This window comes from Phyllostomus hastatus, unplaced genomic scaffold, assembly GCF_019186645.2.
Source record: "Phyllostomus hastatus isolate PE091 unplaced genomic scaffold, TTU_PhHast_1.1 phas_contig_495, whole genome shotgun sequence".
Taxonomy (NCBI): domain Eukaryota; kingdom Metazoa; phylum Chordata; class Mammalia; order Chiroptera; family Phyllostomidae; genus Phyllostomus; species Phyllostomus hastatus.
Window position 1 is genome coordinate 6,231,659 of NW_025333895.1, and position 26,823 is coordinate 6,258,481.

Sequence of the window (26,823 nt, forward strand, 5' to 3'; positions counted from 1 at the left end):
TCTCCTGGCGTCTCCGGGCGCCCGTGCTGTGCGCGCACTCACCGCCGGGCTTTTTCTCCCCTGTCACTCCGTCTCGGCGTCCGCGCCTCCCTCCTCCCCGGCCCTCTCCCCGAAGACCGCGTCCCTGGAGGCCCCGAAGTGTCTCCTTCCTTTCTGTCCTCTTCCTCACGGCTGCTCCGTCGTGCTTGAGTGGCTGGGCCTCTCTCAGATCTCCAGTGACGTGTCAGACCCCTGACAAGGGGTGCCGAGTCAGAGAGTTTCAGGAGAGGGAGGGAGAGAGGCCGAGCCCTCCTTGGAGCAGGGGCCGTTTCTGGTGCCGCTCGGGCGCGGCCTCTGGTGCGGCGCGAGGCACACCCGGGGCGTTGGTGGGGTCTTCGCTTGGGGGGTGAGGGGGGCGCCTGGCTTCTCCAGCCCCCCTCCCTGCGGGGTCCTCCTCACGGGGCTGCAGTCGCTGCAGCCTCACTGGGGGTACGGGGTCACTCCCCCTGCTTCCCATGGGATGTTTTGGGGATGAAATGAGAAAGGGTAAGAATGAAAACTGGGCGGTATTGAGAACTATTGACCGATGAACTTTGTGAATCCTTTGTTGATCAGAAGCCTAAGACTCGTGAGGTATTTGTTGTGAGCTAATTCCAGTATTTAATTGGCTACTTTTCGTCCTCCCAGCACTTTGGAAACGTGTTTAGCACCAAGAAGTTTTCCTACAGTGCATCGTAAATACTCTCCTGAATGCTTTGATCTCAACTAACGGGCCACAACACCCCGTCTGACTCACCACCACAGTCCGTCCCTGCGAGGGAGGCGGCTGTGGGGACCGCGTAGACGGGCGTGGGGTTGGGGCGTGGGCCCGGGAGCTCCCGAGCCGAGCCCCGCGGGCCTTTGCGAGGGCTGCCCGAGGCTGGGGCTGCAGCCACCACTGCGCGTGTCCGGTGGCTCCTGTGAACGGGATGGGTTTCCGTGCCTTTCCGTCTTCGGTGAGCCCGCCTGCCGGCTCTCCCCCACCGCGCTCTTCTAATCCGCCTGGGCTGCCTCTCCCCACTCCCAGGCCGTGGTCATCCCAGGTGGGGGCGTACAGTCCTCCCCTTGACACGTCCTCCTGGCCTGGAACTGTGCTGGGAGTCAGGAGAGGTGTCCACTGGGTGGAGGGTGTGGTTCACGCTCGCTCTCCGGGAGTGCATGTGGCTCTCATTAAAGCAGCTCTGAACGAGACACCGCGGACCAGCAACAATGCAGCGCGTCCCTCGGGGTGCAGCTCGGAACCGAGCGGGTGGACTGGCTGCGTTTCCAGGCCTTGGTCTCGGCCTTTGTGTGACATCCAGTTGAGGAAAGGAAGGTATGGAAACTGTAGAAAACACTGCTTTCTCCCTTTTGTTATTAACAGGGGTTTTTGTGGCATAACTGCAATCTATAAAATTTAACATCCTAGCATAAAATTCAGTGATTTCTAGTAAATTTATAGGGTGCACAGTCATCACCACAATCCAGTTCTAGAACATTGCCATCGTCTAAAAAAGATCCCTCTGCCCCTTTGCGGAAAACTTTTCCGTTCCTCTATAGATTCGCCTTTCTGCACACTGCGTGGCGTGCAATCGGACAGTATGTGCTGCTTCGTAACTGGCTTCTTGCACTTCACAGCATGTTTGTTTTGTTTTCATGGATTTTAGAGAGAAGGGGAGGGAGGGAGGGAGGGAGGGAGAGAGAGAGAAAGAAACATCTGTCGGTTACAGGGACTGAACCCGCACCATAGGCATGTGCCCCGACTGGGAGTCAAACCCGCAACCTTCTGGTTTGTGGGACAATGCTCCAACCCCGCCACACAAGCCAGCGCACTCTTACTGTTGTTTTTAGACTCGCACTAGAATGTTCTTCACGGTGAAGGAGCCGTAAATATCGATTATGACCGCTCAGGGAGTGTGAAAATCACTTCGTGCTGAAGCCGGGTTTTGGAGTTGCTATACTGGACGTAGATTTCATACCCCAGCTGGCAGGAAGGGTGACAGCCGAGAGGACGGCTTCTGCCAGGTCGACTCTGAAGGCAGAGCTGTTTTGTAGTTTTCCTTTCCAGGGGCTGTTTCCTCCCGACGTCAGAACAGCCCCTCAGCAACAAGCAGATCCTCGGGTGGTAGCTGCAGCCGTTCCCGCCCATCTGACGGGCACTGCTGGGTCAGCACCCCAGGTCTGGTGCTTTGGGGGGGAAAAGAGCGGCGCCTTCTCCCTCGGAGATGTCGCCGCTCCTCCAAGGACAGCTGGAGTCTCTAGGGCGTGTGGGCAAGAACTCTTCCGGGTCCATTTGCTCTCCGTGTGTGCTCAGAACCCTGACAACAAGAGTCGGTGCCGAATGGTCTGCGGAAACGGGCATTTATGCCCCTCGAGCGCTTCACGTCTGGGTTGTCGGTCAGCTCCAGGCTGCTGAGAGGCTCCTCAGTCCTGAGGGAGCTCGGACTTTTGCAGCCCGTGCCGGCTGCCCCAGAGAGAACTTGGGTAGACGTGGGCTCCTCGGTCCCTCCTAGTCCCCGCCGGGTCGGTCTCCTGCCGCGGGGAGGCTTGGACAGCTCGTTTTCTCTCCCTCGCAGCCCTTCTCTCTGCACTCCCCCCTTCCAGCCGCCTTCTCCCCCACCCCAGGGTAACGTGATCTCCGAGGCCTGGGCTGCTGAGGCCTGGGCTGCTGCTCTCGCAGATTCTTTCAGACTTAGAGAAAGAGGGAAGAAAGTTAACCGTCCCTTCCCCAGCTCAGAGTTGGCAAAACTGTAAAAGCCGAAAGCGGGGCCAGTGTTCGAAGATAAAAGAATTGCTTAGTGATACCCAGTGTCTGGGCTTTTGTACTGAAGCGTGCTTAAGATTATCCTTTTGTACAGATAAGAGTCTGAGGCCTTTAGGATTATGGAGATTTACTATTTGTAGATATCTTAATCTTTATTCAATACTTCGATTAAAAGCAAACAAACAAGACTTTGGTGATTTAGAAATAAAATCCCATCATTTATTTCCAAAGTTAAGCCAAAGTAAAGGGACAAAGACAATTGATGAAAACATGCAAAACGTCTTTAAGTTGAATGCGAGCACTTAGAGTTTAATAAGAGTACCCCACACTATTTTCGTTCCGTAATATATTTGGTCATAACTTAACTTGAAGCTGTGTGACTGGATTTAAGAATTTAGAGTTGGGTTGTTTCTTCACCACCAGCAGTGTTAAGATTTGAGACCTGTGGTTTGTAACAAGTTTCACACAGGTTTGCACTCGTGTGTCCCGACGCTGGTCTGAGTTCCGGCACCCAGCGGGGCCTGTAACGGAAACATTCCGATCCAGTCCTGTCCCGACTCCGCCACAAACCTGCGGTGAGGTCGGGTGCACGCCGTTCACCTGCCCGCGCCCCAGCCGTCTCATCTGTAAAACGGGGCAGGGTAGATTTTGATGAACACGGATTAAAGATTTCAGACCTGTTTTTATCCCCATTCCCTCCCAAACCCCACTGAAATTACAGTGGAAGTGTTTTCTAAAAGTGAAAACGCACAAGGACAAGAAGAACCCAAAAGGATAAGTGGTTGAGAGAGGCGAATGTTGTTCCGGAAAAGGGCAGTAAAAAGCACGGTGAACAGACGTAGCAGAATTGAGGACGAGGAGGCCCAGCCCCTTCTGAGAGAGACAGTGGTTAGAAGTGAGCCCGTCTGCTTGCAGGAGCCTGGGGGGGATCGGAAATCAGAGGCGTTAGCACTGCACAAAGCAGGAGATGGTGCGGCCTGTCACTGAAATCCGGGGGATCAGCCGAAGGTCTGTAGAGACAGTGTTCAGGTTTTCCACTCCCCACCCCCCATCGCTGTGCAGCCAGATCACCCCCTCCCCCTCCCACACAAGACGGGAGGTTTTATACCGAGTAGTTGTCCTGTGGAGTCTCTGGACTCAGGCATCACCCCCCGCGGGCGTGCAGGTGAGCCACTGGGCCGAGAACAGAGAGGCGGGTGCAGATGTTTGTAAGAGGCTGCACACCGAATCGTGGGGTTCCCTGTGTCCCCAGCCCTGTCCCAGGCACCTGCCAGCCGGGGCCCTAACGGAGAGGAGCAGTCAAGATTCGTTTTATTTGGGGGGAGGGGGAGTAAAATGAATGCCTCTAGGGAGAAGCCCGTGTGGGGACTTTTCCGGCGGGCAGCCCACCACCTCCGTCGCCGAAGGCCAGCAGTCGCCACGCCCCTGCCACGCTGCCCTTTCGGTTCCTCTCTTGTGTGTGACGAAGGGACAGCCCCGTCTCTCTGGGCGTTAGAGGAACGTCTCTGACGCGACAGGTGAAGGGGAAAACAAATTTGCAGAAAAATTCAGAACTTGTCTTCGCTAGCCTCAGAGACACAGAGGGTGCACACATCAAACAACCGAATGTTGTTAAAAACAGTAACAATCGGAACAAGAGTGAGCTCTTTATACTGGAAACATGATGGCCAAAAATTTTTAATTCAGCAGAAGACTTGGAAAGGAAAGTAGCCTATTTGAGAAAGCAGAATGTAAAGACAAAAACACGGACAGAAAGAAAACAACAGCTAAGTGAACTGGAAGCTCAGTGGCGGGGGCTTCAGGTCTGTCTGGTGGGAATTCGGGAGAGAACGGAAGGAAAATGCAGGAGGGTTTCGGAGACAGTAAGTATTGGGAAAGAATTCAGAGCTTAGCAAAATGAGTGTTTTCCAGAGCTAAATGACTTAAATCTTCAAACTGGACTCACTCCCTGAGTGTCCGGCATAATATATGAAAAAAGACTCATTTCAGGCCATATTGTGAAACGTTAACACCGAGAATATGAGAGCGTCCTAAAAGCCCCCAAAGAGAAAATCAAGTCACATGTAAAAAATTAGGAATCTGAGTGGAATTGAATTTCTAAACAACAGTATTAGAAACTAGAAGATAATGAAGAAATGCTTTCAAAATTAAGTGGGGAAAGTTCTTTCCAGGGGAGAATTCTATACCCAGCCAAACTGTCAGTAGGATCCCCTCCTCCCAGGAAGCTGCCGGACCGCGGAAGCCAGCAAACCAGGGTGTGCGTCCGTCAGCGGGACTGAGAACAGTGTGTTTCAGGTTTGGGGAAAAGCCACCACTCAGTGTTTGGCGGACCTTTGAAATATTTGGATGAAAAATAGGAATAGGTATACAAAAGACTAATAAATGAAAAAATTCAAGGCAGTTAGTATCTCTAGGATAAACAGAGTGGTATCATGAAGGAAGCACTGAGTGTACATTATCGGTAGCGCCGTGAACAGTGTCTATGTCATCGCAGTGATGTAAATACTGGTTGCCGACCTAACGAAAAACCATGATGTTACTGTTTGGGCAGGTTGGGGACGGAGACCGTAACTAAGCTGACATATAATGTGGAAATCCGGTTAACCCAGAAACAGCGATATGAGGGTGTTAGTTAGAAATCTGATGGAGGGTGCGTCTGGGGAGACAGGCTGGGGGTCAGAGTCAGGGCTGCTGTCTTTATTACAAGATTGTTAGCACTATCTGCTGTCTACCCATGTGACTATGTCACTTTGATTAATAAAAATAAAATGGGCATACTAATAATACTAGTTTCCTCCTGGAGGAAAACTATTGTTTAATGGTTATGTTGACTTGTTCATTATAAAAGTGTAATAGAGTCCTACTATAATGAGATTTTCCAGAAAGTGGATTTACTAAAAGACAGTTCAGTGAGGACGCAGCCTCAGGAATGCCAGGGGGACCAACCGACAGTGGGTGTTACCCGAAGGACTCGTGTGCGCGGCCTGCACCCACATCCGGGGCCTGAAATGGGCCCCGTTAGAGACGAGAGGTGGGGAGATCGTGTTTTGCCCCAAAACATGGTTGCAGAACCTTGGCTTTGGGATTAAAAGTGGGACTCTTGACATTTCGGTCTTAGTTGCTGCTCCTACCCCACAGCTAGTGTTTCTTTCTCTGTTAATAAAATGGATTGATTTCCTCGTCCCTCGGAAAACCCCAGACTCCCCTCACTGCCTCGGACTGTCCTTGCTGAGTCACTCAGCTCCAGACTCAGTCCAGCCAGACCGAGGCAGGGACGCAGACCACCACCGGACAGCCTCAGAGCCCTCTTTCGGAAGTAACGATAGCGTCTGTGTACCGAGCACTTCCCGGTCGTTATTTCTAACCCTGGTGACCCGGTGAGATCTCTACGCTTATCACCGCCCCTCCCCCAGTGTCGCAGATGGGAAAACCCAGGCCCTGAGGGGCGGGGCAGTCGCTGGCCCGGCCCGCACAGCGCGGGCACACCGGAGATTCGGACCCAGGCTGCGTGAAGTCAGAGCTCCTGCAGCCTCGGCCGCGCGGCCTTCCCCTCCCACCTGGCCCGCCCAGTCCCGAGTCTCCAGGCCTTGGAGACTGACGCTCAACCAGTGCGACTCCAAGAGAGGCATGCGTGTCCTTACACAGCAGTGGCAAACAGGCGCGTGACCGATGTGCTCTCGCGAGCCGCACTCGCCTCCAGTTGGACGCGTGGGGCCCAGAGAGCGGAGAACCCTGCAGGCGTGCACCAGGCAGCGTTTGCAGAACCAGAGGGACCCGGCTGCGCGGGCAGGCGCATGCGCAGCAGCATGCGCGCGTCTCCAGATCTTCGCCCTCCCACTCAAGTCACTGGCTGGGCTGGAAGCGGTAACGGGGTCCGTCACGTCTGGGGCTGCCTGGTCCCAGGTGCCCCAGACGGGCCCGCGTCAGATTCACCACCGGCCGGCCCTCCTCTCCCACCCCGAGCTTCTGCCCACAGGTGGGGGCGCTTCGGCACCCAGCCCCTCCCGCTTCCCTTGACCCCCTGCCGCCTCCCCCACCTTTTAGAAATAGGACTAAACTCCAAGCTTTTAAAAAATTTCAATTTTCATCCTAAAATCTCCAGCGGAGAGTCCCCTTTTGGTAACTTATTCTAGAACTGTACCTTTCTGAAGTTCACAAATCGCTCTCAAATGAATACACGTTGGAAGTACCCACTGCTGCTCGTCCTGTTCCCAGTGACGAGGGAGAAGCAAGTCCTGCCTCCTCCAAAACTGTGGTTGTCAAACCCGGGTTCCGCTCACAGACAGCTGGGGCGCCTGTGGGGCACCGCGCGCCCGGCACGCTCCGGCGCTGGGCCTCAGAGCGGAGGCCGGGAGTGTCCGGGTGGGCGGGCACCGCGGTGGTTCCCACCAGGTTATCCCCGCCTGTGCTTGCGGAAACACGGCTCTACCACACTTTCATGAAGGCCCTTCTTAATATTCTCAGGGTACGTTAAAGCATTTCAGATAGTTCTGACTCCTAGAATGATCTTTGAAGACGTATCTTTTTCACACAGTTATGCTTTTTATTCCGTCCTCTGGCTTTGCGCCTGTGATCCACCTTTTCGCTGAAATCGCAAATGATGTGCCATTTGGAAAGCTCAGGGACTGTGGACCTCACTGCTTCCTCGCTGTGTGAACTGGGACAAGGACCCTTGCTCTCTTCCCCTTCTTCCCCTCCCCCGCCGGGCCCCTTACCTGTGCGATGACGACACTGAGCCACCCAGAACTCTGAGGGTCGTCGTCGCGAGGCCGGTGCCTGGCGCGTGTTCCAGGCACAGCCAGCGTCTGCTCCTTCCCCAGACTGAATGCGGCGCAACCGACCGGTGATTTCGTCCATGGTCTTTTTCATTTCTTTGCTTTTTCTTTCCTTTTTTTTTTTTTTTTTTAAGTTAATGCCTTTGAGGCTTAAGTTTGCTTAGAGAGAATCCTTGGGCCTTTTTCTTCATTGAAGATTGAGATTTCCCTTTATTTGTTTGTAACAGATTGCCTTTTGTACCTTGCAGGTGAGTTTTATAAGCATCCAAACTGTGTCAGGAGCCCTGGCCAGGTGGCTCAGTTGGTTGGAGCGTCGTCCTGTACACCAAAAGGTTGCGGGTTCGATCCCTGGTCAGGGCACATACCTAGTTTGTGGGTATGGGGGGCAGCCAATAGATGTTTCTCTCTCTCTCTCTCTCTCTCTCTCTCTCTCTGCCCCTCCCACCCTCCCACCCTTCCACCTTTTCTCTCTCAAATTCGTAAACATGTCCTCGGTGAGGATTTTAAAAAGCTGGATCTGGAAAGAATAGCCCAGGCCTGCCATGGCAGTGTACGGTTTGGTGACGTTTTCGATCTCCGTTGCTGCTAATTCAGAGTGTGTTGCCAGACCTGTTGACGCATAGTCTCACAACTGGATTTTAAAAGGTTTGGATGCAGTTTGTAAGCATTACTCACTGTCAGAAGTTAAGGCCATTTTAGACTCAAGAGCAGAGTGTTAGTAATAGTCGTTAGCTTTTTAAAAATAAACGTGCATCCCCAGTAGGAAGCGCAGCACGTGCCGGCCAATGCGTGGGCCCGTGTTAGCCGAGAGTATTCGAGGGCATGGTCAGAGCTGCAGAAATGCCCGTTAGCTTACAATTCTGGGCATTAACTTGCCAATTTGAATATACACCCCGTTAAACCTGAAATGCTGTATGATGACAGACTGTATTACAGTCTGGTCCAAAGCCCTGAACTTCCCAAAATGGTATCCGAACAGATTAGTGTATTTTTCAGCTTGGGGTTGCAGACCAGTAAGTCAGCCGTCTTTACCTGGAGGCTCCCTAGCGGAGGACGGCATCCCCCGGAGTCCAGATAGCATCCGCAGCCACTGCCCTTGTCACCCGGTAGCCCTGGAGCGCCGGGCCTGGCCGTGCCTCCTGGGTGCTCGTGGGGCCTGGCCTGGCACTACAGCACGGACGAACAGGGGGTCCACTCGGTTGGCAGGAAACACGTTTTGTGCGTGGGTCAGAATTCGGCAGGGCGATTCTGGAACGTTCATGATGCCCTTGCTGGGAGCCCCTGTGATACACACCGGTCACGTCCAGTCCCCTCTCGGGTTCCTGCGGGTTGTCTCTGGAAGCCCCGCATGCAGAAGATCTCCTCGCTCAGCCGTCCCTGGCGGACAGAGGATGCCCCCGCGTTCGCCATTGCCATCTGGACTGGAAAGGGAAACAGATGGGTCCGCTGGGCCGCGGGGGCGGGCCGCCGCAGCCGGGGGTGTTGATGAGGGCTTCCTCCGGCACGTGTGCCAGATTTAGTCACTCCGCCAAGGACGCAGCTCTCCGACGCAGTCTGCTGGCCGTGTGTCCCCGGCCGGAGGTGCTGTGCAGCCCTCTGGCTGGTCGGGAGCCGGGCACACGGGCCTCAGCACCGGTCCACTCTCACTGTCGCCGTGCTCAAGGGTTGGACTGCACATTTTTGCTTGTTGCCATTGGCTCACCTGACACTGTTACTAAGTTTACTTTCCTGTCGTTATTGGGGTTCATCTGATCTGCATTCAATGCCTCGGTCTGATTGGGGTCCCCCGTGTTTCCCACCAACCTGGACTTCTGGTTCCACGCCAAGAAACACATTCCTGTGATTGCTGTTGTTTTGCAAAACGTTGTGACATTGTCCGGTGTCATCCTGACCAGAGCATGAGGAGGTTTGAGCCTCGCACAGCAATGCGGCGGCTTTTAAAGGCGTGCCCCTGTGGCACTGGGCAAAGAGGGGGGCAAGTTCCCTGTCGGAGACAGTGGGGGGGCGGGGGGGCGGTGCAGGCCCTGCCTCTGCAGGGTCCTCCTCGTGCAGGCTGCATTCCCTGCACGTGTGGTCAGTGTGGACGCCTGCGCCTCCTTTTCCCAACTGCCTCCCAGCCTGAGTGCGTGATCTGACGCATGTGTTGGGTACTTGTGTAGCTGCTGTGTGGGTTCCAGCTGATTATTCACTCCTTAGACACCCACTGGGTTCAGCCTCAATCACAGTAGGCTCAGTGAGTATGGATGAGACCAGAGCTGGTAATTCCAGAGGAATTCGCATTATTCACCAGCATTCTGGGGACGCAGGGTTTGCCAGGGCACTGCCCACAGTGGAGGGACTCGGCCTCAAGTGCGGCGGGTTGGAGGCGTCTCCTGCAACGGAAGGGACGCACGAGGTTTCAAAAGTGGCGACGAGTGCCCGCGGCGCCCGCCAGCCAGAGCAGCCGGTGTAGCCGGTGACTCTCTTGGGGTGTTAGGACCACACTTCCCGGGGCTGAGAATCCCTAAATGCCGCGCTTACAAGAAATCTCCTCGTTGACGTAGGAGTTGGCCGGGGGTTGGTTTCGGGCAGCGGTAACGAGCTAGGGCCGGCCTGGGCCTGCCGACGCCGAGAGAGGGTCCCGCGCGGCGCACAGGGGGTTAAGGCAGTTGAGGAGGCGGGGGCGGGCCTCGCGGGCCCCGCTCGGGGGCCCTTTGTTAACTGGCGCGTCCGGAGCGGAGACGGAGACGCGGCCGCGGCCGTGGGCGGGCGCGCGGGGCGGCGGGGAGGCCGCATGGCGGGGCCGCGGGGGCCCGGGAGGGCGCGCGGAGCCAGCGGGGCCCGCCGGGCCTGAGCCGCGTTGCGGAGGAGTTGGGGGCGCCGGCCCCCAAGGCGCCGACCCGCGAAAATGTTGGAGATCTGCTTGAAGTTGGTTGGCTGCAAATCGAAGAAGGGCCTCTCTTCGTCCTCCAGCTGCTACCTGGAAGGTAAGCGCCGGGCGGGCCCCAGGGGGGTGAGTCGGGACGGCTGTGCGTCCGCGGGTCGGGCCTTCCTAGGCCTCGCCCCACTGCGCGCGCTCGCTCCCGTCCCTCTCCCTCCCTCCCTTTCTCTCCCTTTCTCTCCCTCCCTCTCCCTCTTTCTCTCTCTTTCTCTTTTCCCCTCCGCAGCCCCTGCGCGAAGGGTGCGGGGCTCCGACCCCCACGCACTAACCCCGGGAGAGCCCTCCTCCGGAGGGTGGTGTCCAGGGCCGCGTCTGCGGGACTCTTCCCGAAAAAGTTTGGGAAGGCGAACTCCACAGGCCTCAACGGCCCTGTGAGTCGACGTGGTGGAATTTCCACCGTTAATTGGAAATTATGTGTCAAAAAGGTTGACCCGTGTTTGTGAAACATGTGATTTTCATTAAGTATCGTGTACTACAAAGGAAACACGGCTCTACCATTTATGGATACAGAATCGCAAGTGATCTTTCCATTCCCCCACCCCCACCCCAAACTTACCTACCGACCACGACGAGGTCTCACTGGGTGGGGGAAAGAGAGCTCGCACCCGGTTTTAAGAAGGCACTTTGAATGAGCCCAGAGTCCTGGGGGGAGGGGGGCCTCGGTGGCTTGGCTTCGGTGACGTTCAGGGCCCAGGGCGGTTCACTTCCCCTGCTTTCCTGTCCGGTCCCCTTTTCCTTATCTCATCCCCTCCCGCCCCACCCCCCCTTCCTGTTCCTTGTCTTTCATTTTTTTGTCCAAGTAAAGTGACCTCTGAAAGGGAGGGAATGGAGAAGGAGCGGTCTATGGTTTGGTAGCTTCAAGGTGGATCTGAAATGAATCTGCTCTGGGGACTGCTCCTCTCAGGCTGTTGCTTCCAGCTGAGAAGGCCGATTGAACTTGAGATGTAACCCTGCTCCGAGTTTCTCCGTTATTTCAGCGAGGACTCAAGATGAGAGTAAAGCTCATTTTGGAACAAGTAGGATTTCTCCATTTGTGCCAGGAAGTGGTAATGTTTTTCCTTTTCAAATGAAGGAGAAATAAACGGAGGTGTCCTTAATTGTGTAAACTGTTTTTTTTTTTTTCTTTCCAATTTTTTGATGCGAGGCCCTGCCTGGAGCCACGTGTGCGGCTCAAACCATAAACACCAGTAATGCAGGCGAGGCCGCCTTGCCCTTCCTGCCACCGTCCGTGCACAGGGGTCCCTTTCCCTCTCCGGGGCCTGGGGCCCGAGGGGGCCCACAAATGGAGTAGGCTCGAAAAATTAAGCATCTGAAGAGAGGAGCTGGTTTGTCCCCCCAAAGGTGGTTGTCTGCGCAGCCAGAATCCTCCTCAGTCAGTGCGTGGCTTGTTTTCCAAGCTGCTCAAAACTCTGAACACATTCTCATTTACATCTGTAACGAGTTAGTGTCAGGCATTATCATCTCCATGTTGCAGATGGGCGCCCGAGGCAGGGGAGATGAATGGACTTTTGTAGCTGCAGAGCTGGCGGAGGGTGCAGGGCAAGCTGAGCTGTGACCTTGTTTGGTTTTCCTGGGGGGGAGATTTTGTTAGTGGTACCTGGCTGGTGTAATGACTGTCGTTTTATTTATTTAATTTTTTTAAGGAGGGGATCTAAAGTGTCTTATTACAGCATGTCTTGAAATAATGCTGGCTCTCCCCTCTAAAAAAAAAAAAAGGATTCTGGTACAGCAGACTGCTTTGGGTTAAAGCTTCATCTGGAAAGTTATCACTGTAGGAATTCTTTATGGAATTCTTGATCGTGGCGGAGCTTGCCTTATGTCATTTGTTACACTGAACTGGGGACAGTAAACGAAGTTACTGTTTTGTCGTGAAGAGACTGGAACAAACCTCGGGGATGCTCCAAGACTGGCTGTGCTGCTAGTCTCGAGGGAGGCACGGCCGCCGGCCTCTGGCTCAGCACTGTGCCTCCCCCGTGGCCGTGCCACCCTCAGCCAGGCCGCCGGTGCCTGCGGACAGCCGCGGGGGCCCGTCACCGCAGGCCGCGGAGGGAGTTACACGCGGTCGGTCGGGTTTTCCGTGCTGTGCCAGAAGGGTCAGCTGTAAATGCACCTGGATCGTGCGTGTAGTTGCTCCTCAGGCCTAGCTGTCAAAGCAACTATTAAATGCTTACTGTGTGCCGAGCGCCGTTTCAGCATTCTTTGGCGTCATTTGTTTGCCTCTTACTATGGCCGTGTGGTTATTTCCATTTTGTTGAGGAGGAAACTGGGGCATCAAAAGTTTGGGAGACTGTCTAAGATAACAGAGCTAGCGAGTCGTGGTGCTGGGATTTGAACCCATGGTGTCTGGCTCCAAAAAGCCCAGTTGAGCCGCTCCGTGCTTTCCAGACTGTGATGGTGTATCTCCTTCGGAACGCGCTGTGGATGTTAAAACGACATCTTCAGCAACAGTAGTGCTTGGAAAAAAAGGGTATCCTTTCTCTTCTGGAGACCCAGTGCTGATGGAAATTATGACCCCTAGCCGTAGAATTAAATTAAAAAAAAATAAAATAAAATGGCTACATGATCAAAAATTCTGAAAAGGAGATTTAGTGAAAAGTAATTCCACTTCCTGTGCAGGTGCCCCGCCCAGAGGCCCTCAGGAGTTTCTTGTGTCGCCCCGGAAATGTTTTATGCACGTAGAAGCATCTGGAGCGCTTGAACTTCGTGCTTCAGCCTTGTGAGCATACATGTTCGTAGCTGTACCTCCTCACCGCGACCACGTTTTGCCTGACCGCCGTGGGCTGCTTCAGACACTGGGTTTCCCGAGTGTCAGTTCCCCCTGGGGATGCGAGAGAAATTGTGAGCAGTGGCCGTTTGAATCCGTTTTTTCTAGTTTGCCTTTCTTCGTCCATGCTCGCATTTGCACGCGTCGTGCGTGGATATCACGCGTGGTATCTCGTGCATGGACATGTGAGCTCTGGGTAGTGGAATCAAGAACGAATGCCTGCGAAGTGAACTTTTCCCGAACTTTCAAAACTTATTTTCAGGGCCCACTCTCACACTCTGCTTTTCAGCAGTTGGCTTTCTGGCGGATGCTTCCGCCAGGGCCAGCCACACCGACGACGCACTGTCAGAGCTGCTTCAGAGCAGCTCAGTGCTCTCTCCTGAGGTCATCACATCCTTCTCGTGTCTGGTAACGAGGGGGGCTGGGGCTCTCCCTGTAGCCTGATGGGAAGCTAGTCAGTCCTTTTCGTTGGCGTTGCGTTAAAATTGTTGAGCATTTAGGCTGTGACAGGCCTTGGCACCGACACGTCACAGGCATCCTCCCTCACTCAGTTCCCCAGCCGTGCGCTGGGGCTCTCGGGGCAGGAAGGCGGAAGGGCCCATTCTCCCTGTTGGGGACACTTCAGAATCTGGAGTCGGGAGATCCCGGTTTTAGTCTGTCTTCTCTCAGCTTCTCTGTTTCCTTCTAAGACAGAACAAACATCCTCTGTCCGGCCCGCCTTGGAGGATCTGAGATGATTCAAGTGAAAGTTTTGAAACAAATAAAATGCTAAATGCATGCCCTTAAGCCCGGAGAGTTTTATGGCTGAGACGCTGCTGCGGGCCCCACTTCTCTGCGCGCACAGCTCTGGAGCCAGTCAGCCGGCCCGGCCCCGGGTGCCGTCCCTGCGGGCCATTGGCTGTGTGGGCACCGCTCTCCGCGCCCGGGCGTTCCCAGGGCCGGGGCACGGCTGGGGGGTGCCCGCCTGCCCGCTGGGCTGGGACACGCCCAGGAGAGAGTGCGTTTAAACTGTTTAGCACGGAGCAAGATGTCAGCCATCGTTATTTTAAACAAACCCTTCGCAGTCTAAAATGTTGGCATCGCCGACTTTTGTAATGGCCGGAGTGTGATAGGATGGAGCTGAACCCATAGTTGTTTTTTTTTTTCGTTAACAAAACAGTTTGTTTCCAAGTTTCGTTTCATGCATATAATTAATATTTCCTGCCCTTGGTTTTAAGGGAAAGTATCTTCCCTTCCCCTGACCCTCTCTTATTCCCATGGCAAATATTTTAATTGTGGCAGAAAAAAATCCTGTTGGTTCATGGTTAGCGTCTTTTTTCTTTTCTCCAGAGGCAGTATTTCCATAGGTCCAAAGGCAAAAACTGAAAATCTCATGCTGCCTATTTATTACCTTGTTGTAAAATCAGGTCATGATTTTGGCAGTGTGGTTACTGAGCTGAAACAGGTACAGGGGAAAATGTCAATGGATAGGTTTTTAAAATATGCAATATGGCACAGCGCGATTGTTGTAGTTAGCAGTATTGTATTGTGCGTTCAAAAACTGCAAAGAATTTCTTTATAAAATTTCTCCTTCCAAGAAAAAACATAGTAACTGTGTGTGGTAATGGGTGTTAACTTTTTGTGATTGTTTCTCAGTATACACATAAATCAAATTATAAACCTTAAATTTATACAGTGTTGTGTCAGTTTTATCTCAGTAAAACTGGGAAAAAACATATGTAACAAGAACTAAAGATCAAATGGAATGTAGGAAGAATTTAACTTCTATAATGGTAGATTGTAATTAAACACAGAACAACAATTTCTTTTTTTTTTAGATTTTATTTATTTATTTATTTATTTATTTATTTATTTTTAGAGAGGGAAGGGAGGGGGAGAGAGAGAGAGAGAGAGAGAGAGAAACATCAATGTGTGGTTGCTGGGGGGTCATGCCTACAACCCAGGCATGTACCCTGACTGGGAATCGAACCTGCGACACTAGAACAACAATTTCTAAAATAAATTCCTAAGTTCACCTCTTTTCACTTTTTTAAAATGGAAAAGTTTACATGTATAAGAAAAGCAGACAGCATAATGAACCCCCTCGTACTTACCACCCAGCGTTAATAATGACCAGCGTGTGGTCCGCCTTGCTTTCTTGTCTGGTGAAGGTGCAGTCCCGGAGCCCCTGAATAATAGCTTGGTTTCCCATCTTTCTTGCTTAGCCCCCATCGTAGCCCATCTGTTCTACTCTGTGTGCTGGGTAGTGGTGACAGGGAAGACAGACAGAGGAGGGAGACAGGGACAGGTGGGAGTTAGAGGGGGAAGAGGGGGGCAGGTCAGAGACGGGGGGGGATGCAGACACCCCGGGAGGCAGACCGGCTGCGACGGGAAGGGGAAGCCACGACCAGAGGGAAGGAAGACGGAGAGAGAGATCGGGACGGGGGAGGGTGGCCTGAGGGGGGAAGGGGAAAGGCCAGAACGGACAAGAGAGAAGTTCGGGACAGCGAGAGGCCGGGGCAGGCAGCTGATGGCCCCAGCACTGGGGGCAGGCAGAGCAGGAACTTCTCTGGGCCTCCGGGGAGGGGGGGGGGCGCTCCTGCGCCCTCAGATGCCGCCGCACCGTCAGATGCCGCCGCAGTGGGGTCTCCTGACGGGGTCTCGGGGATGCAGTGCAGGTGAGGGCAGGCACAGTGCGGGCCCTCGCCAGGAGTCGGTACCGGCTCTTGGGCCACGGTCTGTTGCATCACCTTGGACCTCATTGCTCTCCATTTCTCTTCAGAGACCTAATTCTTACCAGTCTTACCAGTCCTCAAATTTAGCTAATAGCGTTGTGCATTGGACACCTGGAAACTGAATCTGAAGGCAGGCCTTGCCTAGAAATAGCCGTTGCTTTTGGGAGTCAAAATACCCTTTTTTAGGGTCATGTTCAGTTAACCGCTTAACCGTGGAAGTAGTAATGGCTAACAGGGCATTCCGGGGAGATTGCCTGTCGTTGGATGCCCCCCCTCGGTGACTCAGGCCCGAGCTGAGCCTGCAGTCCTGGGCGGCACTTGAAAGGGGAGCGGGAACTGGGATGCGAGTGCTTTCAAACTGCCTCGGGCCTGGCAGGGGGCGCGGGAGGCGTCCAGCCCCTCCGGGTGGCCCGTGGCAGGAGAAGAGCGCCTCTCTGGTTGGGGGGCTCACTGTGCGCACCCTCGGTCTGCGCTGGTGCCGCGGTTTGGGGAACCTTCCCCCCCCTACCGACCAGAAGTGTGCGGAGGGGCGGGCCCTCACCCTGCCGGCTGCCCGTTAGGAAGCACCGAGGAATGATGAGCTTCTGCATCGCACCTCCTGCAAGGCCTTGGCCGTGGTTCACGTGCCATAAAAAAAAAAGTTACTGCGTTTTCTACGTCTTCATGAGGGTTTTCCTGGCCAGGGTGCGTTGGCTTCTCATCTTTACTGCCTGTCATTCCTGCTGTTACAGGTCAGCAGGTGATTAGGGTGCAGCAATCTTATTTTAACTTGTTGCTGAAGCCGAACGAGCGCAGGGTGCCGTGCACGTGAGTTCGTTTTCACACACGCGGAGCAGGGCTGTGTGTCCCGTGTGACGCAGACGGAGGAGAACGCCCAGTCTCCGCCCCGCGGTGCCCTGCGGCCGGGCGCCGCGCCTGACACCCGTGCGGAGATGCCCTGCGTGCGCTCTGCGTGGAGCCCTCCTGACAGCGTGGGGACGGACCAGTCGTCGCCTCTGTTGTCCTGCTGTGCGGTTGAGACACGGAGGCTCAGGAGTGAACGTCTTGCAGGCCGGGTGGGCTGGGGTTCGAACAAGGCGTGTCCACCCCTGAGCCCCCAGGCGCACGGGACTGCACAGGACGAGGAGCGGATTCCTCACCGCGTGTCTCGGGGCGGGCGTAGAAACAGACACTAAGTACCCCGATGGGGCGCAGAGGAAGTGACCTCTGGGGTGGGAGCGCGGTGGCAGGGAGGAGGACCGGCGGGGTCAGAGGCCTGCCGCGGGTCCCGCGGTCCGGAGGACGAGTTCCCGGGAGAGCCCACGGCCCGGGTCAAGGTCCACAAGGTGAGGCGGCAGCGGGGTTTCCCCGGGAGAGACGGCAAGGTGTTCGGGGAGGCTGGGACGAAAAGTAGGGGCCGTTGCAGGAAATGGTACAGGACCAGGCCCCAGGGGGCCTCTTGTGTCCCCCTTAGGAGCTCAGGCCTCTGCATTAGCGGCGTCCGGAACCGCCCTCGCCGTTTCGTGAGGGCCTGCGAGCTGCCCGCTGCCCGCCAGGCGCAGGCTCCCCAGGCGGCCGCAGGTGCCCTGCCGGCGAATGGCGACTGACGACGGGCAGGCGGGCCGCCACCCGGACACCTGGGTGGGATTTCACCAGGACAGCGACGGGGTCAGATCTGCATTTTAGAAAGGCCCCTTCCAGTGACCGTCTGGTCAGGGTCCCGGGGGGGATGCGGTCGAGGGTGTGGTGGGGGCATGGCAGGGACAGGACTGGTCAGAGATTCAGGAGGAGAAGCGGCCGGGAGGTGGCTGCGAACTTGATGGGACAGGAGGGAGAGGGGCGCGTGGGTGACCCGTGTTCCGGTCTCACTTCTCGTGGATCCTTTGTGCTTTACTTCTAGGCACTGTGGACTTCTCTGCCCCAGAGTCTTAGAGGGCGGTACAGAATTCCTTTTCTCACTCTCTCTCTGCATTCTGGCAGAGGGAGGGGCACAGGGACGGTGTCTGTTCAGAAAGGTTACTGTGTGGACTGCGGGCGAGTAGGGACAGAGGTTAGGATGGAGAATTCCGTTTTCTAAAATTGACTGGCTAGAAAGACTGTAATGTAAAAAGATTCCAGGGGAAATAGTTAAACTTTGGGCTCATTTAAATAAATGACTTGGTTTTTTTTTTTAACTTTTTAAAGGTTTCTCTAGAAACCTATTTAACTGCCTATAATGTAATAAAACTGCATTATTTTAAAAATAAAACTGACTGTGTCATCTGGACTTCTCCCTAGTTTATAGCAGCCCTCTCTCCTGGCCCCTCTCCCTGCCGGGTCACTGGGGTCGCGCTGAGTCAAACCTTAGCGCGGCAGTCCTTCGCCTGAAGACCCCTGGGGCCCAGGATAGAGTTCAGGGGTTTGTGTCCTCGACGGGAAAGCGTTCAGCTTTATTTCACTAACCTTTACCTAAAAATAAGTTTGTTTGTTTGTTTGTTGAAGAACTTAGGTAACAGCCCTGGTTGGTGTGGCTCAGTGGATTGAGCGCAGGCCTGCAAACCGGAAGGTCACCAGTTCCATTCCCAGTCAGGGCACATGCCCGGGTTGCGGGCCAGGTCCCCAGTAGGGGACGTGTGAGAGGCAACCACACTTTGATGTATCTCTCCCTCTCTCTCGCCCTCCCTTCCCTTCTCTCTAAAAGGTAAATAGATAAAATCTTTAAAACAAGAAAGAACTCAGGTAACAAGCCACAGGAATAGAAGCAGTACTTGTGACTCTGTCACCAGTAGAAATCAGGTATTTTCCTATCACGGAATGGTTTTGATTGTTATTTATACTCATCACTGCCTTGGAATGACAGTAGTTATCACCAGATCTTGTTATTTATTTAATGTGTTAAGAAAGAAGCATTTGTAAAGAAGCATTATCACAAAATTTTTAAACGTTTTGAAGATTATTTCAGTAAAATTGTTTCCTTTTGCAATCCCTCGTATTTACTTTGTGAACCTGCAGACTTTATTCCGAGGAGCCCCTAGGCGTCACCAGGGGGTCCGCTGCGTGGCACAGGTGAAGACCCCGCCCTCAGCGGCCTTGGTGGGTCGGGCTGGACGGGTCGGGCCGCCTGGGGATCCCGCTTCCCTTGCTGGGCGAGGTCTTGTTCAGGGCTGCCTCCTCCCGGACCCCACACCTCCGGCCCTGCAGGGTCTGCGTTCTTAAAAACCAGCCCACCGGGCCGCGCTTGCCCCCGTTGGATTTTGCTTTGAGGTCCTGTCCACATTCATTAGCTGTGTCTCTCCCTCAGTGGGGGGGTACGGGGGCCATGCATGGGGACCACTCGGCCCCACCCTTGCTCTGCAACAGCGGACTCGGTTCTTGGGGGCTGGGTGATTTTTGTGAAGTTAATGCCAAGGCTGTACTTAGCTAATAAACGTGTTTTTTGAAATAATTTTAACTGCTCTGGATGTGGGTGTAAATGACAAAATAAAGGACACGTAGACTGTAGATAAAATTACTTTCGAGTTCACGTTGTGGGAAATAATACCTTTCCTCTAAGCTCATAGTCCGAAAAGTTGTGTGCGACTTGCACACGGACTTGAGCATAGTCTCAGCATGATCTCACCAGTTGGAACAGAGCAGGAAATAAAACACGAAGCCTTCCCCCTTTTCTGAAGGGTCTGTTTTATAGATTTCTAACTCGCAGAGCTTCCTTGAACTGGAGGACAGCGGCGAAGGGCCCACAGAGGAAATAGGAGTCAAGCCCCGTGGGTTTAAATAACTGAACGTGAGCAAAAGCAAAGAGAATGTGCATCCCGCCTGACCCACCCCGCCCCCTCGCCACCCCCGCACCCCCGAGGTTGCAGGCAGTGAAGGGACGGCAGAGGGGGGAGCCCCACAGGGAGCCGTGGCCTTGGGCACCAGCGCCAGCAGGAAGTCAGGGAGCTTCCCAGGGATGTTTTTCCTGGAGATGATGTCTCCCCTGCCCTCCCAGCCGTGAAGCAGCCTCACCGGCCCTGGGGTTCTCGAGCGTTTTTCTTCTCTTCCTGTTTGCCAGCGGCGGGGGCAGCCCCTGGAAGTCTAGACACGATACGCCGTATCAGGGAATCTTTTGTAAACATTTCTGATGGGTGACTCACAACTTTAAGAAAGGATTATTTTATATCAGACAATCTTTAAATTGTATTCCAAAGACCCAACCCATTTTCTTAGAATACTGTCTAAGTTAATCATGCACAGGCCCAGTGAATTTTGTGGCGTTTCCAAACATTTGGTATTCTCATAGTTGGAGCCCTAGCTTCTTAGAGGTTTGGAGGCCTTTTGCAGTTACCACCATTCTTGGTGCTGAAATAGCTGATTAGTGACTTTTCCGGAGTTTTGTTGGTGATGGAAACTCTTCCATTACCAGTACAGGGAGATAAAAGCAGGGTTTTACACGGGGTGAGGGGCACTCTCGAGGACACAAATCTCAAATACATTTAAAAGGGGACCCAGAAAGGATGCTGCAGAAAACGTTCAAGAAAAAAAAAAAGTACAAGAATACCTGGCCAGGTGGCTCAGTGGGTTAGAGTGTTGTCCTGCTAGCCCCAAGGTTGCGGGTTCAATCCCCAGTCAGAGCATAAGAATCAACCAATGAATGCATAAATAAGTGGAACAACAAAATAATGTTTCTCTGTGTCTTCCCACCCCTTCTAAAATCAATCAATAAAAATTAAATACAAGAATAATAGCAGATGCTAAACTTTCCTTTGCCAAGACTTAGCCAATAGCCCAAAGACCCAGCGGAAGGACTGAAAGGGGAGATACTTGGGGCATCTTTATTTTAACGAAACCTCCGGGCTTCCTTAGGAGTTTAGCGTCCTGACGGAGGGCCTGGCAGAAAGTTCGCGTATCGAACAGGGAAGGCTTAAGGACCTTCGGCAACCTGGGCCCCGTGAGCGGCGACCGTGTGTGAGGTTGACGCGCACAGCTCACCGGGAGATGAAGCAAGGGACTTGGCGCGCGTGCGCTGTGAGTCAGTTTTGACATCAGCCCGGGCTGGGAATTGACTGGAAGGCTCGGGGCTGGGGCTGGGGCTGCGCTTCAGGCCTCCCGCTCCAGGGGCATGCATGAGCCATACTTCCCCTTGGGCCTCGGCCATTAAGCTGGGGAACGGAGCAAGGGCCGGGGAGGAGAGCCGGGAGACCGCCCGCCTTGGATGTCCTCACGTCCTGCTGAGTCGAAGCGCAGCGGGAGGCCCTCTCCTTCCGGACGGGGAGGGAGGGCCTCGTCCCCTCCCATGCAACGCCCGTGTGCGCCTGCACGGCAGGGACCGTCCCTCCCTCACCCCGACCCCAGACGCGCGGTCGCCCCCGGGCGGGCGAGGATCTGCGAGCTGCGTCCCTTCCAGGTGTTTTCCAGGCCACTGCCCCTGATTATGTAACTGTGATCGAGTCCAGATGCTGCGGAATGCTCGATAGGAGAGGTCCAGTGGCACTGGAGGAGAAGAGCGTTTCTGTATTCGTGACTTGCGGTTTAATTTCCTGTGTGGGCCTGGGCTGCCAAAGCCCCGCGCTCACGGCCGCGAGGCCGGGTCGCTGGAGGGAGACGCACGCGCCCTTTTTCCGGGGCAACTGGAGGAGACGGCCTCCTCCCCCAGTGCGCTGCTTCGTGCGAGAGGACCGGCTGTGTGAGCGTCAGCTGGCTCCTATTTATAACAGTTTTTCTGTTTCTGTTCATTGTTTTCTTTTCTCTCTCTCTTTTTTTTTTAAGACTTTATTTTTTAGAGAGCGGAAGGGAGGGAGAAAGAGAGGGACGGAAACATCAATGTGTGGTTGCCTCTCACACGCCCCCTACTGGGGAGCTGTCTCACAACACAGGCATGTGCCCTGACTGGGAATCGAACCAGCGACCCTTTGGGTCACAGGCTAGTGCTCAAGCCGCTGAGCCACACCAGTAAGGGCTGTTCATTGTTTTCTGCCGATAAAAACAGTACGCCAAAATATAGGGGAAAAATTAAGAAAATTTTAAGTGTTTGTAATTCCACCACCCCGAGTTTCACTGCTTTTAACAGTACTGTTAACATACCACCCTAACTTAACTGCTGTTCACATTTTGGTGTCCTTCCTTCTGGAATTTTTTCAATTTTCTCCAGAAATATTTTGAATGGCTTTGTGAGTATATTCTATTTTATGGATGGGACCACAAACTAGCTTATCTTGTGTTGATAAATAGTTGTGCTTTTCCCTTTCTGCGTTATCTAAAAATCAGTCTGGATAGATCATGTGTGGATCTCCTGGGATAAATTCCTAGAGGTAGGTCAGAGGTCAATCCAGTTGCTTTTCTGAATGTTACACTGAATGTTACACTGAATGTTACAGAGTGTCCGCTGCACTGACGTCTGGCGCCGTGGGCCGGGAGGAAAGTTGCCACCACGCCTTTGCATCTCTCCCATACTAGAGGGTTGACACCCTTCTTGTATTTTAATGGCAATTTAAATTCTCTGTGAATTGCGTGTTTGTGGTTTTTGTCCCTTTTTCCACAGTGGAGAGGCTTGCCTTTGGCTGTGCAAAAGTTATTTTACATCCTTTGCCTAATAGGGTTACAGGAGACGTCCTATTGACATGCTCCCACTCACCTGACGTGCCGAACCCCTGGCACACGCTGCACCACCCATGCCGCCGCTGCAGCCGCCAGCACCGGTCGTGTTTCTTTCCGAATCTGTGTGTTTTAGTTAGGTGTACTTGTTGTTCTACTTATTTGGTTAATGTGACACCAGAGAAATCCAGATGTGCAGGGAGAACTCTTTCTGTGCAAATGAAGGCTTTTGACGGACTCGGCAAAGGGCAGCAACTGTAAAAATCGCTGCTGGACTAGGGCTGGGGGAGCCCCTGTGGGCAGTCGGCAGGGCTGAGCTGGGGCTCCACAGCGCGTGGCCCTGGGTTCTCCCTGCACCTGCGGGACGGTGCGTCCCAGGGGGAGCACTTAGTGCAGACGACGACACCTGCTCCGACGGCACGCCCACCGCAAGGGCGGCCCTCGGCCCTGCGGCCAGGACTGGCAGGCCAGTGGACATGCTGGTTGGGGGACCACGGGTTTTCATGGAGGTGGTACTAAGTCCCTGCGTGGCCGGGTTGTTTGGCTGTCCGGCTGGTTGTTGATCGGTCAGTCCCCGGTCACGAGGGTGCTAGACAGAGTTTTAGAGCCGATGTAAACGCTCAGAGAGCGGGGCCTCACACGTCCCTAAGCCTGTCCCACACACATCCGGGGAAGGGCAGAGCTGCCCTCGTCCCTGACGTTGCCTCTGCCCCCGAGGTTCACAGGGTGAACTTGCCGAGTGCAGTGATGACCTCGTCTGGGATGTGCTCCTTCAGGAAAACAATTCCTGAGGGCCACCTTCCGTCGGTAGTGCAGACGCTGGAATTAAAAGACCTTCGTTATTGATGTTCTGTTGGCTTATTCCAGAGAGGTATTTTAAAGAATGTCCAGGTCTGAAAGTTCTCTAGTCATGTTTCTGGAAGTTTGGCTTAGTCCCTCAGCTGCTTAGGCACTTTCAGGGTTCCGTTCGTTAGTGTTTAAGGGAACGCTGCAGAATCAGGCCTGTCCCTGAGATGGGCGATGCTATTGCTTAAGAAAAGATACTTGGGTGTCTTCTAAATCCATAAAGAGAGAAAAGTAAAACAGTTTTGTTTTGTTACCATTTGGGTTTGGCTTTAGCATGTTGATAGATCCTTTTATTCTTTTCAGAATTAGAATTCTTCTCTCACTCCTTCTTAAAAAGGTATTTCTGCCCTTGATGGTATAGCTCAGTGGACTGAGCACAGGCTACGAGCCAAAGGGTCACCGGTTTGATTCCCAGTCAGGGCACAAGCCTGGGTTGCAGGCCAGGTCCCCTAGTGGGGTCCACGTGAGAGGCAACCACACACTGATGTTTCTCTCCCTTCCTTTTTCCCTCCCTTCCCCTCTTTCTAAATAAATAAAATCTTTAAAAAATATTCTTAAAAAATAAAATAAAAAGATACTTCGTTCTTTATATTTACAGAGAAGAGAAGGGAGCAAGAAAGCGAGGAAGAGAAACATTGATATGAGAGAGAAACATCATTCGGTTGCCACTCACATGCCCCCAGCCCGTGACCTGGCCCATAACCCAGGCCTGTGCCCTGACTGGGAGTCGAACCTGTGACCCTTTGGTTTGTGCAATGACACCCAGCCCACAGCCACACTAGTTATCCCCTCTCCCCCCAGCCTTTTTTTTTTCCGTCTGATTTCTTACTGAGTTCCCTTAAATGAATATCCAGATTTTATTCCATGCTATCTTTATATAAACTGTTCAGATCTACCTGGGGGTATATTTGCTTGTTGCAGAGAACCCTCATGCATGTTTGTCGTCTTCTCCGAGAAATTCCAGAGCGTTTCAGCATAGTTCAAGAAAAGGCAAAGCAAGAAGAAACTTTAGGAGAAAATACTGAACTGTTTCGACCTCGCGGCGACCGATAGCCGCACATTCCTAATACGAGAGAGATCGGTTGGTTTGCAGCTTTTAGAATCCACCTGTAGACAAAACGTGAAAGGTTCCGTTGCAGAAGAAGAAAGACACTTGTTCACTGTCCCAAGTCAGGGTCAGGAAGGCCCTGTTTGAGGGGGCCCAGAGTGAGGCGGCTGGGAGGCCGGTGGGGGGGCCAGCGCCCCGCCTGCCCGAGGAAGCGGGGAGTTGGCAGGTGCCGTGTCCGGCTGGTGGAACAAGGGGTAAAGCTGTAGGTCTGATGCTGGAAACACAGAGGTGACCAGGAGAGGCTGGCACCGCAGACCGGGGAGGCGGGGTGCTCAGGGGTTAAGAGGGATACAGCTTCTGTTAAGAGAGGTGGAAATGGTCACCCCAAAAATAGCTCTTGGCTCTGGGCATGGAGGAGAGTGGTTGGAAAATGTTGGTCTTTCATGATAAGCCCTTCTGGACTCTGATTTTACATTATGTGCCTGTGTTTCTCTGATACATTTCTTGCTCTGATAATGTTTCAGAGCAAGAAACTTTCCCTCCCTATTATCACATAAGCAGTGGCAAACTTAGAAAGATGGGCCGTTTCCATTTCTTTTCTTTTTATTTTTTTTATTTTAATCATTGTTCAAGTACAGTTTTGTCCCTTTTACTCCCATTCCAGCCCACCCACCCAACCCTCCCCACTGCCCTCCCATTAACACCCTCCCCCAATTTCTAACTGAATTCCTTTTCATTTTCACCGAGTTAACAAGTTTAAAAGGCTTTAGCGACTTGGGGACGTTACCTTGGCATGTAAATACTTGGTGTTTTTCACCAGATTTGGGAAAGGAAGGTTCCATCTCCTATTGATATATAATACCCACAGGTGTTCAGAAATGAAATAGATTAGGAATGTATCATTTTGGGAATACGGACTTTTTTTTTTTTTTCTGCTGAGACCAGGCTGCATTTCCCCAGCTCCCCTCGTCCTTGCTGTCTCTCACCCCCCCCACCCCCGCCTCTCCCGCAGAAGCCCTCCAGAGGCCGGTCACGTCCGACTTCGAGCCCCAGGGCCTGAGCGAAGCAGCCCGCTGGAACTCCAAGGAAAACCTCCTCGCCGGCCCCAGTGAGAACGACCCCAACCTGTTCGTTGCGCTCTACGACTTCGTGGCCAGCGGGGACAACACTCTCAGCATAACCAAAGGTGCGCGGGCGGCAGTTGTTGCCAGCGTCAGAAACTGGGGGGGGCTGTGGCTCGATTGTTCACCCCTTTGCTGGTTAGAACAACAGATCTGAAATTTGGAATGCGGAGATATCAAAAAATACACCAGCGTCTTTACACAAGACTCGCTTTTTTTCGAGACGAGTTCCCGCACAGCCGTCCTTCCCGCGGAAACAGCTGTCGTTATTCTACCCTGAAAAAGACGCCTGAGGCAGACACGGGGAGCCCTTCTTTTTTTTTCATAAAAGAAAAAGTATCTTTTCCCTAAAAAGCTTCCTTGTATTAGGAACACTTGAGTAGTGAGCAAACAGATTTATGAAAACGGGGTCTCCGTGTTTATCTCCGTGTCCTGCGCAGACGGGGAGCTTCGTGTGCAGCGTTCTCTCACACACTTAAAACGCGTGTGTGTGCGTGGACTTGCTAAAACGAAGTGGGGGGTTGGGGGTTTGGGGGTTTTCAGCAATCGCATGAGACCGAGCGGGAGTGGGCGAACCCAGAGGCCGACGCGTGTGACTCTGCTCTCTCCCCCGAAGGCGAGAAGCTCCGGGTCCTGGGCTACAACCACAATGGGGAGTGGTGCGAGGCGCAGACCAAGAACGGCCAGGGCTGGGTCCCGAGCAACTACATCACGCCCGTCAACAGCCTGGAGAAGCACTCCTGGTACCACGGGCCGGTGTCGCGCAACGCCGCCGAGTACCTGCTGAGCAGCGGCATCAACGGCAGCTTCCTGGTGCGGGAGAGCGAGAGCAGCCCCGGCCAGAGGTCCATCTCGCTGCGATACGAGGGGCGGGTGTACCACTACCGCATCAACACCGCCTCCGACGGCAAGGTAGGCCCCGCGGGGGGCCGGGGGGTGGGGCGCGGGGAAGGAGGGGTCGTCTGTGGCCGGGAGGACCCAGAGTCCCGCTGGGTGGGCGGTAAGTTCCTGCAGCAAAGCTCAGCCACGAAGATATTCAAAGAAGCTCTCCGGTGCACAGCAGGCATCTGTCCGTCCGTCCGTCTGCCTCGTGAGTGACCCTCTGTCGAGGGCCGACCACACGCTGTGACGGGGGCTGGCGTGACCGGGGCCGGCGTGGTTTCCCGATTGTGCGGCTTGAGTGCTGTCCTTAGCGGTGTCAGGGGACAGGCGGGTGGCTGCCGGGCTCCATCCATGCCTCTTGCAGCAAGACTCTGCTTTGTGAAAAAATCCCTTGTGACAGTAAGCGCTCCTCAGCAAGAAAAATTCAACAAAGATGGATATTTTGAAAGTGAAAAGCCACCTTA

General features: G+C 53.7%; 1 protein-coding gene and 1 long non-coding RNA gene across 3 annotated transcripts in view; one reads left to right on the forward strand and one right to left on the reverse strand.

Moving 5' to 3' along the window:
- ABL1 (ABL proto-oncogene 1, non-receptor tyrosine kinase) overlaps window positions 1-26,823 on the forward strand; it is a 107,683-nt gene that overhangs the window by 53,947 nt on the left and 26,913 nt on the right. Inside the window, exons 1-3 of one of the 2 annotated variants that reach the window (XM_045846006.1) lie at window positions 9,906-10,502; window positions 25,369-25,542; window positions 26,094-26,389. In XM_045846006.1, the coding sequence (XP_045701962.1) occupies window positions 10,424-10,502; window positions 25,369-25,542; window positions 26,094-26,389 (549 nt within the window). In that variant the 5' untranslated portion in view covers window positions 9,906-10,423. Of the gene's footprint in view, window positions 1-9,905; window positions 10,503-25,368; window positions 25,543-26,093; window positions 26,390-26,823 lie in introns of those variants that run through there. The other variant, XM_045846005.1, reaches the window with a different exon arrangement.
- LOC123823365 lies at window positions 2,959-7,638 on the reverse strand. The gene is made up of 2 exons (XR_006786520.1): window positions 7,477-7,638; window positions 2,959-3,385 (listed from the first exon to the last, which is right to left on the reverse strand). It is a non-coding gene; the product is annotated as an uncharacterized LOC123823365 (long non-coding RNA).